Source organism: Molothrus ater, chromosome 18, assembly GCF_012460135.2.
Source record: "Molothrus ater isolate BHLD 08-10-18 breed brown headed cowbird chromosome 18, BPBGC_Mater_1.1, whole genome shotgun sequence".
Taxonomy (NCBI): domain Eukaryota; kingdom Metazoa; phylum Chordata; class Aves; order Passeriformes; family Icteridae; genus Molothrus; species Molothrus ater.
This window is the reverse complement of record NC_050495.2, coordinates 2,928,225-2,941,968: the sequence shown is the minus strand read 5'-3', so window position 1 is coordinate 2,941,968 and position 13,744 is coordinate 2,928,225. Positions and strand designations below refer to the sequence as shown.

Genomic DNA, 13,744 nt, shown 5'->3' with positions numbered 1-13,744 from the left:
GATCCTAGGGCTCAGTAACACCAGAAAAGGTTCAGAGAAAGGGAGGACCTGGACTTTGTGAATCAATGTGATCACTAGAGCTGCTCAAAGCCAGGTGAATATAAAAGCCAACAAATCCACTTCAATTGAATTGTGTAAACTGCATTAAATGCAGCAGCCCAGACACAGGGTTGGTGTGGTGGTGAAAAGCACGGAAGGTGTGCTAGGGAATAACAGATCTGATCTCCCAAGCAGTTGGTACCAGCACTCAGATAAAGACCCTAAGATCTTGGCCTCTGACTTACAAGTCTTTTCTCTTGGAGAGGGTTTAAGGCAACAGACATGGACAAGGTGTCAGGAGAATCAAGGCAGAGCAGCTGTAGTTGCAGCAGCACTTCTGCTGAGTGAATGAAGAGGCAAAACCCACAGAGCCCTGGCTTTGATCACCCTCCACTAACACTTGGTGTGTGGGGAGAAATGAACAATCAAAACCCAGCCTGCAGAACTTCAAGAGGGCTGAGGGAAGGTAGTATTTTATTAGAGTAAATTTTAAAGTAATAGCATAAAAATTAGACAAAACAGAAGAAAAGTTCTGAAACCAGTAAGCCATTTATCACAGCACAATGGAACCAGACTCTGCTTTATCTTGGTCCGTGGCCACTGGAGCTTGAAGACCCCAATGAAATAGTAGGTACCGGCTCAGCTAATGTTCACAATCCTTCAGGGAAAGAAAAGTGACAACAGCAAGGAGCTGCTGTCCCAAGGCTGGGCTCCTCCTCGCAGCGGCAATGATCAATCTAAGGAAGAATCTGTGCCTATTGTCCTGTGCCCTATCAGTGAGCTCAGGGACAGAAGGACTGGCAAAATGATGATGCCAGAGCTGTCTCTGTCCCAGGCTCAGCCAGTGTAGAGGTCTGGCATAAAGTACAATTTTCCTTCTGTGTTTAGTGCAAATAACCTGGAAAGACAGCAGACAAGGAGCAGACCCAGTTGTTCACCCTGGGACTGGCTCCCTAGTAGTAAAGAATATGAAGATTGTCCCTTTCTCAGTTTGGTTCCCCACTTCCTCCCAGCAAGGAGGGGGTGGTCTCATGGCAGGGTCAAGGAATGTTGCCAGCAGCGGTTTAGAGCAGCAGTTGGTCCTGCAGCACCAGGAGCTCAGGATTCTGTTCCATATGTCTCACCAACTCCCTGCAAGGATCAGAGATTACAGTTCTCTGCCAGAAGCTCTTCTTTCTTCCCCTTCCAATCACATAAAATCCTTTGCCCAGGCAAGCTACTTCCTGTTACTCAGACTTTACTCTTCCAGTGGCATGAGGTGTTTTGATTGAGAAATCTGCCCTCTGCAGCCACATTTCCCACCAAGCACACGGCTGTAGGGCCGAGCTCTGTCCTCAGCACCAGTCAAGCAACCAACTAAATCCTACTGACCAAACAGATCATTTGATCCCTGGAGGGAGCTGTAACTGTGGCTGTCAGCACACTGGTCTCAGAAAATACCAACCCATTGAATGATTTTTCTCACAACTGCAGGAACCCTGAAAGCCAAGAAGGAAGGATTTGATGGGAACAGGGCTATTCCCTACAGCTCTTAGAAGGCAAATGCCAATGACTGCAACCCAAAAAGGAGGTGCAGTAGGAGCATGACAAGTTCTTGAACATATATTTTCCTCTCCAAGACTGGTTACCCAGGAAACATGACAATATTTGTTTCTAGTGCTCTTCCCTGCAGCAGCTTTGAGTTAAAAATTAGCTTCTCTGATGAAGACAAAGTTTCCTTAGAACTGTGGTTCCAAATCCCCATTTGATGTGGACTTTCTACATCCTGTTTCAGAATCTCTGTGGAGTCCGAGGAGGAAGCAATTCTGCCTTTACCCTGCCTTCATTGATGCTTACCAGTTCATAATCCTCCACGTATTTGTACTTCTTCTCCCGATAGTAGTATCTCTTCTTCATGCAATACAGAACAACAATGTCACACAGCACTGTTGCCTAGTGGAGATTGAAAGAGTTTAAGACAGGGATCCTCAGAGCTGAGGCACTAATCCAGAATCGAGTCCAAGTGCAGACAGTGTCACTTACCACACCAAACAACGCTAAGCCAGAGCCGATGTTAATCATGGTAGGAATTACATCAAATTTTCCTGCCTAGAAGACAATTACAAGCCTGAGCATGCTTTTCAGCATCTCTGAAAGTTCTGAAAGTTCTCAGCTCACTACAAGACCTCCAGGAACTGTCACCCTACCTTTCCAAACACTATGATATCAAAGCGGATGCCATAAGCTTTGACAAGCGTCCGTGATTCAGTGCCATCACTATTCCTGTAGTATTTTGCAAACCTGCAGAAAAGATAGGTCAGAGCTTAACTGGAAATTCTGAGGTTGCTTATGTGATCATGCAACATCCAGGTGTGTTCCCCATCCCAAGAGGATGGACTGAACATTGGTACTTCCAGACACAAGCCTCAAGTGATGGAGATTTCATGCTGGCAAGCTCATATAGGAGAAAAACCCAAAGCAGGTGAATTCAAGACAACCGTGAGCACCATAAAATGAGGAAACTTGCAAGGCATAGGAAGGGGAGAAAGCAGCTTTAGCAGGGGAGCAGAAGGACTAACAGGAAGAAAGTCAGCTACACGAGGGAGGCAGGCAGGGGCTGCAGGGGACCAGGCAGCCACGAGAGGGCAGGGCCGGGAGCACCGCGCGGCTCGGCCCGACACACAAAGGCTGCTCCGTGTTCCACACGGGGTGACAAACGACAGGGAAAAGGGATGAGAACAAATAAGTGAGATCAGACTTACTCCGCCAAGTGGTTGACTAAGCCAGGAGGAAGTAGAGAAGAGGATGGAAGAGAAAAGGAAAGATTGGTAAGGGGCTGTACCAGAGTTTGAAATTAGCAAGAGCATTTCAGATCCAGCTGTGATATCCTCCAGACAGTCGAGACACCCCGATACCTGCGGGCCTGGCACCTCCCAAACACACATTTGTGCTCTGCACAGCTCCTCCGCAAATTCATCCAAGTTCCACCCAAAGATCCTAAGCGAGATTTTGTGATTCTACAAATAACAGCCCTGAGCTGTGTTTCCTTACAAGCAGGAATCTTGCAAGGACCTTGGCAAGGTAGCTAATCTGTATTTAATATTATAGTCTGAGTCTGGATGCAACCAGCTGCCAGCTCTGTGCTGGTGTTTTACTGGAAGAGCTGGACTTAGCTGTACTGGCCAGAATGTGTATGTGATACTCCTGGTGCAGATGTGGTCTTCAGCTGACAACCACTTTTACAGGTGAGTTTTTCCCCCAAGCATAGTGAAGGACATGCTTCAGTCTCCCAAGCCCACCTCAGTCCCCTCAAATTCTGCCCTATCAGCACACCCTGAGACAGTCAGATGTCTCATTGCCACCCCATTGATCAAACAGCCACCAAAAAGCTGATGGAAACATGTCTCAGGCACTCTGACGCAATCACTGGAGCTTCATTGACCTCCCCCCTCTGCTGTGGTTTGCACACAGTGAGGATCCCACCTGCTCTGTCTTACAGCATCAAAAAAGCTCTCCAGGTTTTCTTCTCTTGCTCTCCAAGCACCATCAAAAACCCCAAACTACCACAAGTGCCAGTGGCAGATGGAGCTGAGGCACGAGGTGCCCTCCACAGCCACATTACCTGAAGTTGTAGCCGGGTGAGACGGTGTGGGCAGAGTCCTTGTTGTCGAGGCGCCGGAAGGAATATTTTGGCACACAGTGGGAAGCGGCTCTGTCCAGGTTGCAGTCCCAGTTGATCTGCAGTGCCATCACTCCACCCTGCCAAGTGGAGGAGAGGAGGTGATGGGCAGTCCAAAGTGCACAGCCAGCCCAGCACCAGGCTCTCTGCTGACCAGGACCTGATGTACTGGCTCTAATCCCAGGCTCAGTCCAACAATTTTCTGCTGCTACAGAACCTTGCACATAACCCCACCCAAACAAAGCAAGGCCAATTATTGGTTAAATAGAATTCACTCCAGTCCCTCTGGCCAGAGCACTCTCCGTCCTGCAGCTCATCTGTGTTCTGTGGCTCATGCCACAAGGCAGAGAAGACAACCCCTTACCACTCCTTTTCAAAAAACAGCTGAAGCCCAAGAGAAGGGTCTGCCAAATACCTCCACAGCCATTTCCTGGAAGTCCTGCCCTGCAGCTTCAACTATTTTCCCTAAACGGAAGATAGGGCAGAAGGGATCAGTCTGGGCATCATAGATGCAGTTCTTGAGGTAGGTGGAGTTGATAGTGGGAAGGATGTTTCGCCTACAGGAGAACAGAAAGAGAAGAGTTGTTGCATCCCCTTTACTGCCCAGGAGACCAGACAGTGTGATCACTCTCTCCCTATTTACTTGTTGAAGTTGAACTTGCGGTACCAAATGTTGTTCTTCACCAGAAGGGTGAAGTTCTCAGCTTCTCGCAGGAACGCTGGCCTACAAAACAAAAGGGAAACATAAACAGGACTCTGCAGAGTTCTTGGTGCTCATCTCTTCAGCTTTTCCCAAGAGCATGTCAGTGGCAGAAGCATCAGCTGTGTACCACGAGCCTGCTCTCAGGAGGGGCACTGTGGAGTAGGAAGACAGAGCACTCACTTGGGTATGTGATAGTCATCCTCCACAGGGCACCACGCAAAGACTTCACAGGTCTTGATGCTGTTGTTGTATGGAACACACTCCCCAGTCTGGATGCCTGGAAAGACACGTGCATGGAGGTGCTACTGAGCAAAACCAGGCAGTATTTGGCCTGTGACACTCCATATGGTGAAAGCAATTTTCCCAGAGGTGAAGTGCCACTACCAAAACCCACAGTATCTTCCACTGCAAGTGTAATTTCAGAGAAAGAACCATCAGGTGCTCTTCCTGAGTCAAATCTTCATCCATGTGAAATACTGCTTCAGGGACCGAAGGCCATGAAAAAGCTTCACACTGTTTGCTAACTCACCAAAGCCCACATCTACCCAAAATCCACCCAACACAGTCTAAGTTCATCTGGTCTAAGTCCACCAGAAGAAAAATCTGAGCTTCTGCTTCAGTTCTCTTACATGTGAGAGAAAGAGAACAAGGAGACTGAAGTGAAATGGTGCTTCCTTCACAGCAGGGAAGGCACAGCACAGAGGCAACACAACCCAGACTGAAAGGAGCTTTTGCAGCAGGTTTCTTACCACTGCTGTGGGTGCTGACATATCCTGGAACACAGTTGTTCTTCACCTCGCACTTTGTTTGATCGTCTGGGAGCTGGAGAGGAACAATAGTTGCATAAAACTCTGAGAACCCTCTCCCCCACACTCCCACCCACAGAAGGCAGGATTAAAGCAGATTCTGCACCTACCTCCGGGCAGCGGCCCTGGCTCTGGTTCAGTGTGAGGATCACATTGGTCATGACAAACACAGTGTTCTCACCCTGAGCATGCAAAACAAGAAGGAAACTTAGGAGTGACAACCTGCAAAGAGCATCCAAGGCACTGCAGCAAACATCTTTGTTGACAGAGCCCAGGTGGCCCAGCAGAGGGGACTTGCCCTGGACACTGCTGGTGCAGGACTAAAGGAGCAGATTCCTGCGTGTATTGCCTGGTGCTGCTGTGTTTAGCCACAGGAAGGACCGTGGGACTGGCAGCTCCTTCTGTCCTCCCACTCGTCCCAAAGTTCCTCATTCACATTATGAAAACAGAACTCACACAGCTCCTCAGGGGAGTTGTAAGGCAGGTGCAGAAATAGAGCTCCAGCTGCAAGTCCAAGCCAACTCCCACCCTTTCTTTTTGCTATCTATCAGTCAGGAATTTGCCTGGTCCTGTTCCTTCAGGGAGCACTATTTTCATTACTTTACTTTCACTACTTTCAGATCTCTATGACTCCAGATCTGTCATTGCTTCCGCTCCGCTGATACGCAAATATGACCACTCAGCCAAAATCTGGCTAAATCTGTCTTTTTTTCTGCACCACATGTCATGCAGACAGAGGGACCCATGACCAGCAGCATGGCTGTGCCTGCCCAGCCCGAAGACCACCACATAAGGCCCACACAGCACAGATTGCCACAGATACAGGCAATCAGTAACTACAGCAATGTTTCCTGCTCAGTTCTGCATCAGGTGATTTGCAGGCTTTTCCTGTGGCTTCTGCCAACAGCTTAACTTGGGGTTGTTTGCTTTAGAAAGCAGTAAGAAAGATGACAGGTCGTTATTGTTGCAGCTTCTTCTTGACGCCTGCAAAGTCCTCCTCTGGCAGGACTGGTGCTGTTGCAAGTCTTTGTGGGCACCATGGACAGTGGGATCAGTGCACCCTCAGAGAAGGAAAGGCTCAAGAAGAACTTAGAGCCCATTTGAGTACCTGAAAGAGGGCTTATAAAAAGGAAGGAGGGGGCCTTTTTACACAGCCAGATAGTTATAGGGTAAGGGGGAACAGTTTTAAATTAAAACAGAAGATATTTAGATTAGATATTAGGAATTCTTCCCTGTGAGGGTGGAGAGGCCCTGGCACAGGTTGTGAGAAGCTGTGGCTACCCCTGGATTCCTGGAAGTGTTCAAGGCCAGGTTGGGCAGGGCTTGGAGTAATGTGGGATAGTGGCCCTGCCCACAGCAGAAGAGTGGAACAAGATTATCATGGTTGCTTCCAAACCCAAACCATCCTACAATTCTACACAAGCACACACAGACGCGCTTTTCTTGGAACAAGCTTCCCCAGGACAGGTGCTCAGCATGATCTGCAACAAAGCAAAGCTGCTCCAGCTCTCAATGGACTTTTGCAAAGCAGTAGCTGCTAGTTAGAAAACTGTCTTTCTGCATGTGAAAGTGATTTATACCTGAGGAGGGATGACATAATCAGCTACATCCCAGATCCTGGCCCCCAAGGTGGATGTGTTTGTCAGTGTTACACCCTTGACCTTCGTGGTTACAGAACTGACCACAGAGTCTGTTTCCTGGTAACCCTTTTCCCACAGAAAAACCCACCTGAAAGAGAAGGATTACAAGAAACAATAAATAAACAACACCATAACTAAGTTCGGGTTGGAATTTCTCCTTTTTCCATATTACCTGAAAGGGCCATTCCAGACAGTTTCACAGCTTTTCCTTACAAAAGGGTCACAAGATTGGCAATCTCCTGTCCGATTTTTGGGGTGATATTTTTTACTTTCAGACTGATTTGCAGGGTCTAATTTGCTTTTGACAATCACCTCCTGAGATGGTCCCACTCCTGAGGGGCCCTTGGGCCATTCACTTAAAAGTTGGACCTGATCCTTGTGGGGTCCTTTCCAACTCGGAATATTCTGTGATCCTGTCCACAATCCCAGTTAAGGCCGTTCGGTGAGCTCCGGGCTCCCCTCAGCCCGCGCTGCCCTCACAGGATCGGCCCCTGAGGGCCCCTGAGGGAGGGGCGGCTCCCGCCCTCAGCCGCGGGGCTCCCGGCGTGGAGCCGCCCGCTGCCCCTCAGGGCGGCCGGCCCGGGTCCCGCCGCCCTCCGCCCGCTCACCCGATCACATAGGCGAGGATGCCGAGCTGCACGGCGCGGTTGATGAGCCCCACTTTGCGGCTCCGGATCAGCACGATGCGCGGGGTGTCGTACTCGAAGAGAAAGCTGTGGAGAAGCCCGCACAGCGCCATGGCGGCGGCCGGGACGGGAAGGCGGCCGGGACGGAGCCGTCCCGGGCCGGGCGGCGGCTGCCGCAGCCCCACAGCGCCCCGAGCCGCCCGCCGGGCGCTCCCGCAGCCCCGGGGCCCGGAGCAAACTGCCCGAGGCCAACGGAGGCAGCGGCAGCCGCGGACTTTACACGGCTGTTTTCACAGAATCATAGAACCCCCTCGGTTGGAAAACACCTCTGAGATCATCGAGGCCAGCCTGTGACGGAACACCACGTTGTCAAATAGGGCAGAGCACCGAGCGCCACGCCAGTCTTACTTAAACACTTCCAGGCTCGGTGACTCAAACACCTCCCTGGGCATCCCGTTGCAATATTTAATCACTTTCTGGGAATAAATTCTTCCTAATGTCCAACCTAAACCTACCCTGGCACAGCTTAAATCAGTGCAAGGACCAAGAAACTGCCTGCAGCAGAGAGCAGAGCACATTGAAAACTATCACCTTTCCATCCACAGTGACCAAATTATTTATTTATCCTCTTGCAGAATTAATCTTTGCTATAAAAGCAAAGTTCATGTACCTTCTACCTTGTTCTGAGATACCGAACACAGTCCTTTTTGCAGAAACATGACTATACCCCTCATAAGAGCAGGTGAATCATCAGGAAGAGATGAACTGACAAAGTGGCAGTGGGAATTTCAGGCAGTACAAAACTATTAAGACCTTTTAGTTCAGCTATATATTAGTAAAATGCTTAATTTTTTACAAAGCCAGCCAAAACAAAAAGGACCAAAAGAAGTGGGGAAATGATAGGAATATAAATGAATATTCGGCGTAAGTTTCAAAAGGAGAATTGGTTCATATGGCAGAATAGAAATGCATAAATGCCCACAGTAGTGTTTTCCCACTCTAGATATATAAGATGCTGCCATATGAATATTAACACAATTAATGCATTTTTCAATTGCAGATATAGATACAAGTGGCATAATCTGCCAGCAATATATCTTAAAATGTATGTGGGAAATGGAAATGGCAAACTGCTGGGTTAGCTCAGAAAGAACAAAGCTTTGTTGAAAGGAGTGCAGAACACACCTGTTACAATCCTTCTCACCTTGTTTCTACAAAAATAGAACATGTCTAAATAGAATAAAAATAGAGAATAGAAAAGGTGTTGGAGCACAGATTAATTTACCCTGAATTTGCTGCTTCTTGGATGTACTCTGGCCTTACACATCATAGCACAAAGCTACTCACACAAGTTCAGGGGAGGAGGTAGAGGAGGCAAGGCCTGCTTGAAGCTAAGAGCAAACAGGAGGGCAAAGCCCCACATTTTAATTCGAATAAATAAGAAAGAAATGCCCGAAAATATTACACAAAAATGGTAAAAGTACTTTTCATTGTAATTCCTTGGTTCAAGCTAAAAAGAGCAATACAAAGAGAACCCACTGGGCTTTTCAGAAAATGCTTTGTGTCACTGGAATCATCTAAAATGAGAGTGTTTGATCTGGCTGGACCATGAGGCCTTCAATGGTGAGTTATGAAACTCACTCAGTGGCCTCTTTCCAGAGCCTCACAATCCAGGGCTGTAGAAAGCTGACAAGGCTGGGGCAGAAAAACGCTCAGCACATTTTTTAGGTGATACATCTTTTGAGCTTCCTTCCTTCAGGGTCATGCTTTGAGATGACTTCTGGCTTTCTTCAGAGTGCAATCAGACAGCATCAGGTGCTGAACCCAGTTCAGGTTGTGATGTGCTGCCCTTTTTTCCTTCAGCAAGAGCTGCTCATGGTGCTTCTGATTGGTTGGCATTTGCCGCAGCAGCACCACTTTTGGCAGTCTGGGGAAGAGGCTCCTTGTCTAAGGGTCAGCCCCAGCTCATATTCTTCATTCTGATGGTTCTCATGGGACTCACCAGTACACATCGGCTCAGATTCTTCATTTTCATGGTTCTCATTGGACTGGCTGGTGCAGCAGCTTGCCAGCAGCACAACATTTCACAGGGTGGCTCTGCAACAACTCCCAACATAAATCAAAGCAAACAGCATTTGCTACTTCATCCAACCACCGAGAGGATTTTCAGCAGGGATCCTCCCCATTGGGTTCTGCACTTGACACAGCACAATAGGGATAATGATGATGGATCAGCAGGTCTGGAGGAGGATTGTTTTTGTGTGTTGCCATCACCCACCCCAGCGAAGCTGAATCGACACCTCACGAGTTGTTTCAACACCGACGCACTCCCGCGGGCACGCACCCACCACAGCAAAGCAGCAATTTTTAGTTGACTCAAGAAAATACATCCTCTGGTCACAGAGTGCCCAGGCTCTGACAGCTTTAAACTCATGTTACTCCAGACCAGCTCCGAACTCCTGAGCACACTTCAGCATTCTTGACATCAGCATCTTCCATTCTCTGATCAGTAGAGAGTGGCAGGAACCATGGGAGCCTTAACCAACTTCCAGTTTCTTATTCTATCAAAACCCTGACTTTCCTGGTGCACAGCTCACATCAGCTCATGGATCAATAGGCAGGCATGGAGCATGGAGCAAAAAGAGTCTTTAAACGTGACAATGAAAAGCTGGCAGTGCAGAAAAAAATCATTATATTAAACTAAGAGACCTTCTACACCACACAATGACACCAATATCCAAGCCCTGATAACAACACCCATGTGCCTGCTGTCTCAGACATGCGGGCAGGACTCAAAGTGCTGGATTGTTCTTGACTGCTATACTTGACTGATCTCTAAGCCCTGTTCACCTTCATTTAAATAAATAATTTGAATAGGAATTTGCCTAGCTGAAGGGTCAGTTCCAGGAGTGGCAGATACTCACAGATCCCTCTGTCATTGCTATTCAAAATTTGTTCTACAGTTGGTTGCCTGTTCGAGTATCAAAAGAGGAAACTCTTAGAGAGGATATGTCTGGTGTAAAAGCCAGCAGCTCAGCCTTCTGCTTGCTACCCTCTCCAGGTATTCTGAAGATAGGGATGCCTAAAGAAAAATTCATTTTCCTCCTTTCTTTTTGGGTTCAGTCCCTGCTGCTCTGCTTTGCCATCTTGATGCCAACAAACCAGTGCAGAGCAAGCTTTTAATTGATTCCACTGTCTCCTGCACATCCTACTGCAAGCTAAGTTTGGGAGACTCTAAGTGGTTTAATCAGAGTTCCTGAGATCATTTGCTTCCCATTCACCAGTATATGATTTGTATTCTCTGAAGGCAGTGACTCATTCCTTACACCACACTGTGACATGTTCTTCTATCTTCTTGCTTGCACAGACATGAAATGCCCTTGTTTTCTGTGTTCAGTGGTTCCAGAGATATTTTTAATGGGCCAGCTTTTAGCCTGCAGGTCAGTCAGGTTTTATTTGAGTTTTCCTAACTCCTTCCAGGATCAGAGGTTTCTTCTGGCCCTCGGGGTAAAGGTTATTTTCCATCTGCTCTTGGTGGTATAGAAAGAAGCCTCCTCTGTAGCAGCTTTGTGCTCAGAGCTGACCTGTTCAGAGCTGTCTTATCTCTGTCTAGAACCTGTGTTACATCTGCTCACTTTGTAAACATATAATTTTTTTTTGTTTGTAGCTTCCAGATATATGTGCCCCTACTGGGATTGGGAATTAAGATGAATTCTTTACTCTTTGGATATTACCACCAGCAAAATTTTACCTGTGTAAACAAAACCCTTTCACCTTACTTGAATCACACATCTGTTGTGCTATAGTGATTTTACCCTAATATAAACCAGTATAGCTGAATAAGCAATTCTATTGACCAGTGCATGGGAGAAATGGTTTTGCTGAGAGGCTGTGTTCCCAAGCTTTCCTTATTTCCCTTGGTTCCTGGAGGACTAATAAAACTAAAAAAATATAGAAACTTTCCATTTGTCACTCAGGAAGGTACAGTCCTGAATGCACAGACTTTTTGAGTAAAGAATGCCAATTTACACAACTTTTTCAGAGCACTACTACTTACTCTTCAGAAGGCATTGAGGAATGTTTGCACTTACATAGTGTAATTAAATTTTGGGAAGTGAATGTTGTGCTTATTGGCACAGTGAAATCTTCAGAACTCAGAACCACAGGCCAAAAAAGAAACTCAAATTAACAAACTTCTTTTACTTAAATACATCACTGTTGTGCCACTGTACTATTACCTGGGAAGCTGTCAGTGGGAGGAATATGTTGCTAAGAATAACAGGGAGTTAGGTGGCTCAGGAGAGCAAGAAAGATAAGGGTGGTTTTCTTAGTTTTGGGTATCAATTGTTCTCTCCTTATTGCACTTATTTGTATGGGCCAAGCCTAAACCAAGTCTCTAATTACAGCTGAAATATGAACAGGAGGCCTCTGATACAAATCTTGCTGTAGAATAGCAGTGAGAATTTGCACCATTTGACAGCTGCTGATCTCTGCCCCATGAATTGGCAGTTTCACTGCTGGTCCCCACAGCCATGTGCTCACTTACACCAGAGCTGCACAGCTACTGAAGGGTAAGGATCAGGAGTATTTGAATTTCCATCAAGACAGCCATTCCAAGGGGCAAACCCAATCTCCCAAGCAGGCATCCTTGTAAAGGACAGTGCTCCTAAGCAGGAAATATTTTTCCTGTCATTGCATTTCGAGCAATGCCTTGCACCAGAGATGTGTGATGACAAGCAGCACATTAGCTGGATGATGTGTAGCTTCCATGAGGGACTTCTTGTGTCTTCTAAACCAAGTTAATGAATGAGATTTAATTACAAACTAAATCAACCTTTGTGGATGCTACCTGAGCAGCAAAGTCACTGAATAGTTTCACTGTATAACACTCAAGACATTAATTATGTGTGTTAATTTTTAAAGAACTAAAAATTAATGAACCTATAAAGGGAAACTGTTGGTCATCATCCACTGGGGAGCATCTGGAACCTGATCCAAAGCTCTTCTGAAAAAGGTGTTACAAAAACCAGTCCTTCAGCCAGCTAAGCCAGCAACAGTGCCCTGCCTCAGGCAGAAATGAACAATCCAAAATAAAAAAACCTTCTTGCCAAAATGCAATTGTTCAGCTCCTGCCATAACTAACAGGAAGGAAAAGGAGGCCTCCTGTGTGGTTCATGAGATTTACCTTCCAAAGGAATTTGGTCCATGAAGACAATCATGGGTGTAACCAAAGCCCCACATTGCTACCTCAGTATCTCAGCCACATGGCAGAGCTTCCTGGGCTCTGACCTTGGTATTGTTCTGGTAGAAAATAAACACTCAGCTTTGCTTTTTAGTGATTCCTCCATTTATTTCTTCTTGCCAATGGAACTTGTGAAGGAACTTTATACATCAGAGGTTTGGACCAAACCTCTCATCCATTATTTTTGGTGCCTGTAGTGACCAACTCCTGGCATGTCAGAGGAAGGTTAGGGAACAAGGCAGAATGTGTCAACTGTGCAATGTAATTGAAAGCAAAACTCCCTCAGTACCATCCCAGCAGGAGCCTACAGAGGGTGACATTTCAAAATGACTGGCAGTCACTGAAACTTTGTAACAAACCCTTAGGATTTCATTAACTCAGGAAGCTCATGCATATCTTTCCCGGATACTGTATGAACAATTGCAGCCTTCCTGTTGTTGGACAAAGCCTTTTTCAGACCATAACTCTGTCCACATGAGAAGGGAATGGAATTTGCTCTCAAGTGCTGAAAAACCTCAGCAGAAGGAGCTGTAGGAGGCATTGTGGGCACTAGAGGGGACCTGGCAGTGGGAAAACCCCAAATTAGGGAGAAGATGAGATATAAATGTAGAAACTTATATGTATCTTATATTTTATACATATGGGCTTGTAAATGAGCTAATGAAAGTGCTAATTGCCTAGTTTCCTATGCATATATTTCAAAGCTGGCTGAGAGGAACTAAAATTCATTACAATTCACTTCTTTAGAGTATCAATTCCATCATTTCAGTTGAAATAAAATAGTTTCTATTTTTTTTTTTTCATTCTTTTCTTTGGCTGCTAGAGACTAGAAATAGAACATTTTTATCTTGGATGTACAGTCATGGGGTTACAACAAAAGATGGGTTCCAGACCCTTCCATTCTACTCTAGGTCACAACAGCATTGTTCCATGGAGTCCTTCTCCTGGAGTTTTGTTATCTCACTGAGATTGACAGCATTGAGGTTTTCATGTTGTGTGGGGAGGATGAAGAGATTGTTCTTTGGTCTGA

At 46.5% G+C, this 13,744-nt stretch overlaps 1 protein-coding gene across 2 annotated transcripts; it reads right to left on the bottom strand.

The window, feature by feature from the left end:
* Positions 1–496: 496 nt before the first annotated feature.
* On the bottom strand, positions 497–7,702 carry P2RX4 (purinergic receptor P2X 4). Of its 2 annotated transcripts, XM_036393568.2 has the most exons (12): positions 7,455–7,702; positions 6,787–6,934; positions 5,317–5,388; positions 5,150–5,222; positions 4,581–4,677; positions 4,341–4,421; positions 4,113–4,254; positions 3,641–3,777; positions 2,226–2,319; positions 2,062–2,127; positions 1,876–1,971; positions 497–1,170 (listed from the first exon to the last, which is right to left on the bottom strand). In XM_036393568.2, exons 1-12 carry the CDS (start codon positions 7,583–7,585, stop codon positions 1,138–1,140), a joined length of 1,170 nt encoding a protein of 389 aa, XP_036249461.1. In that variant the 5' UTR covers positions 7,586–7,702; the 3' UTR covers positions 497–1,137. The 2 variants fall into 2 exon arrangements, with proteins under 2 accessions (XP_036249461.1, XP_036249460.1); XM_036393567.2 differs by lacking the exon at positions 497–1,170 and having other exon boundaries at positions 1,178–1,971.
* Between the last annotated feature and the right edge of the window lie 6,042 nt (positions 7,703–13,744).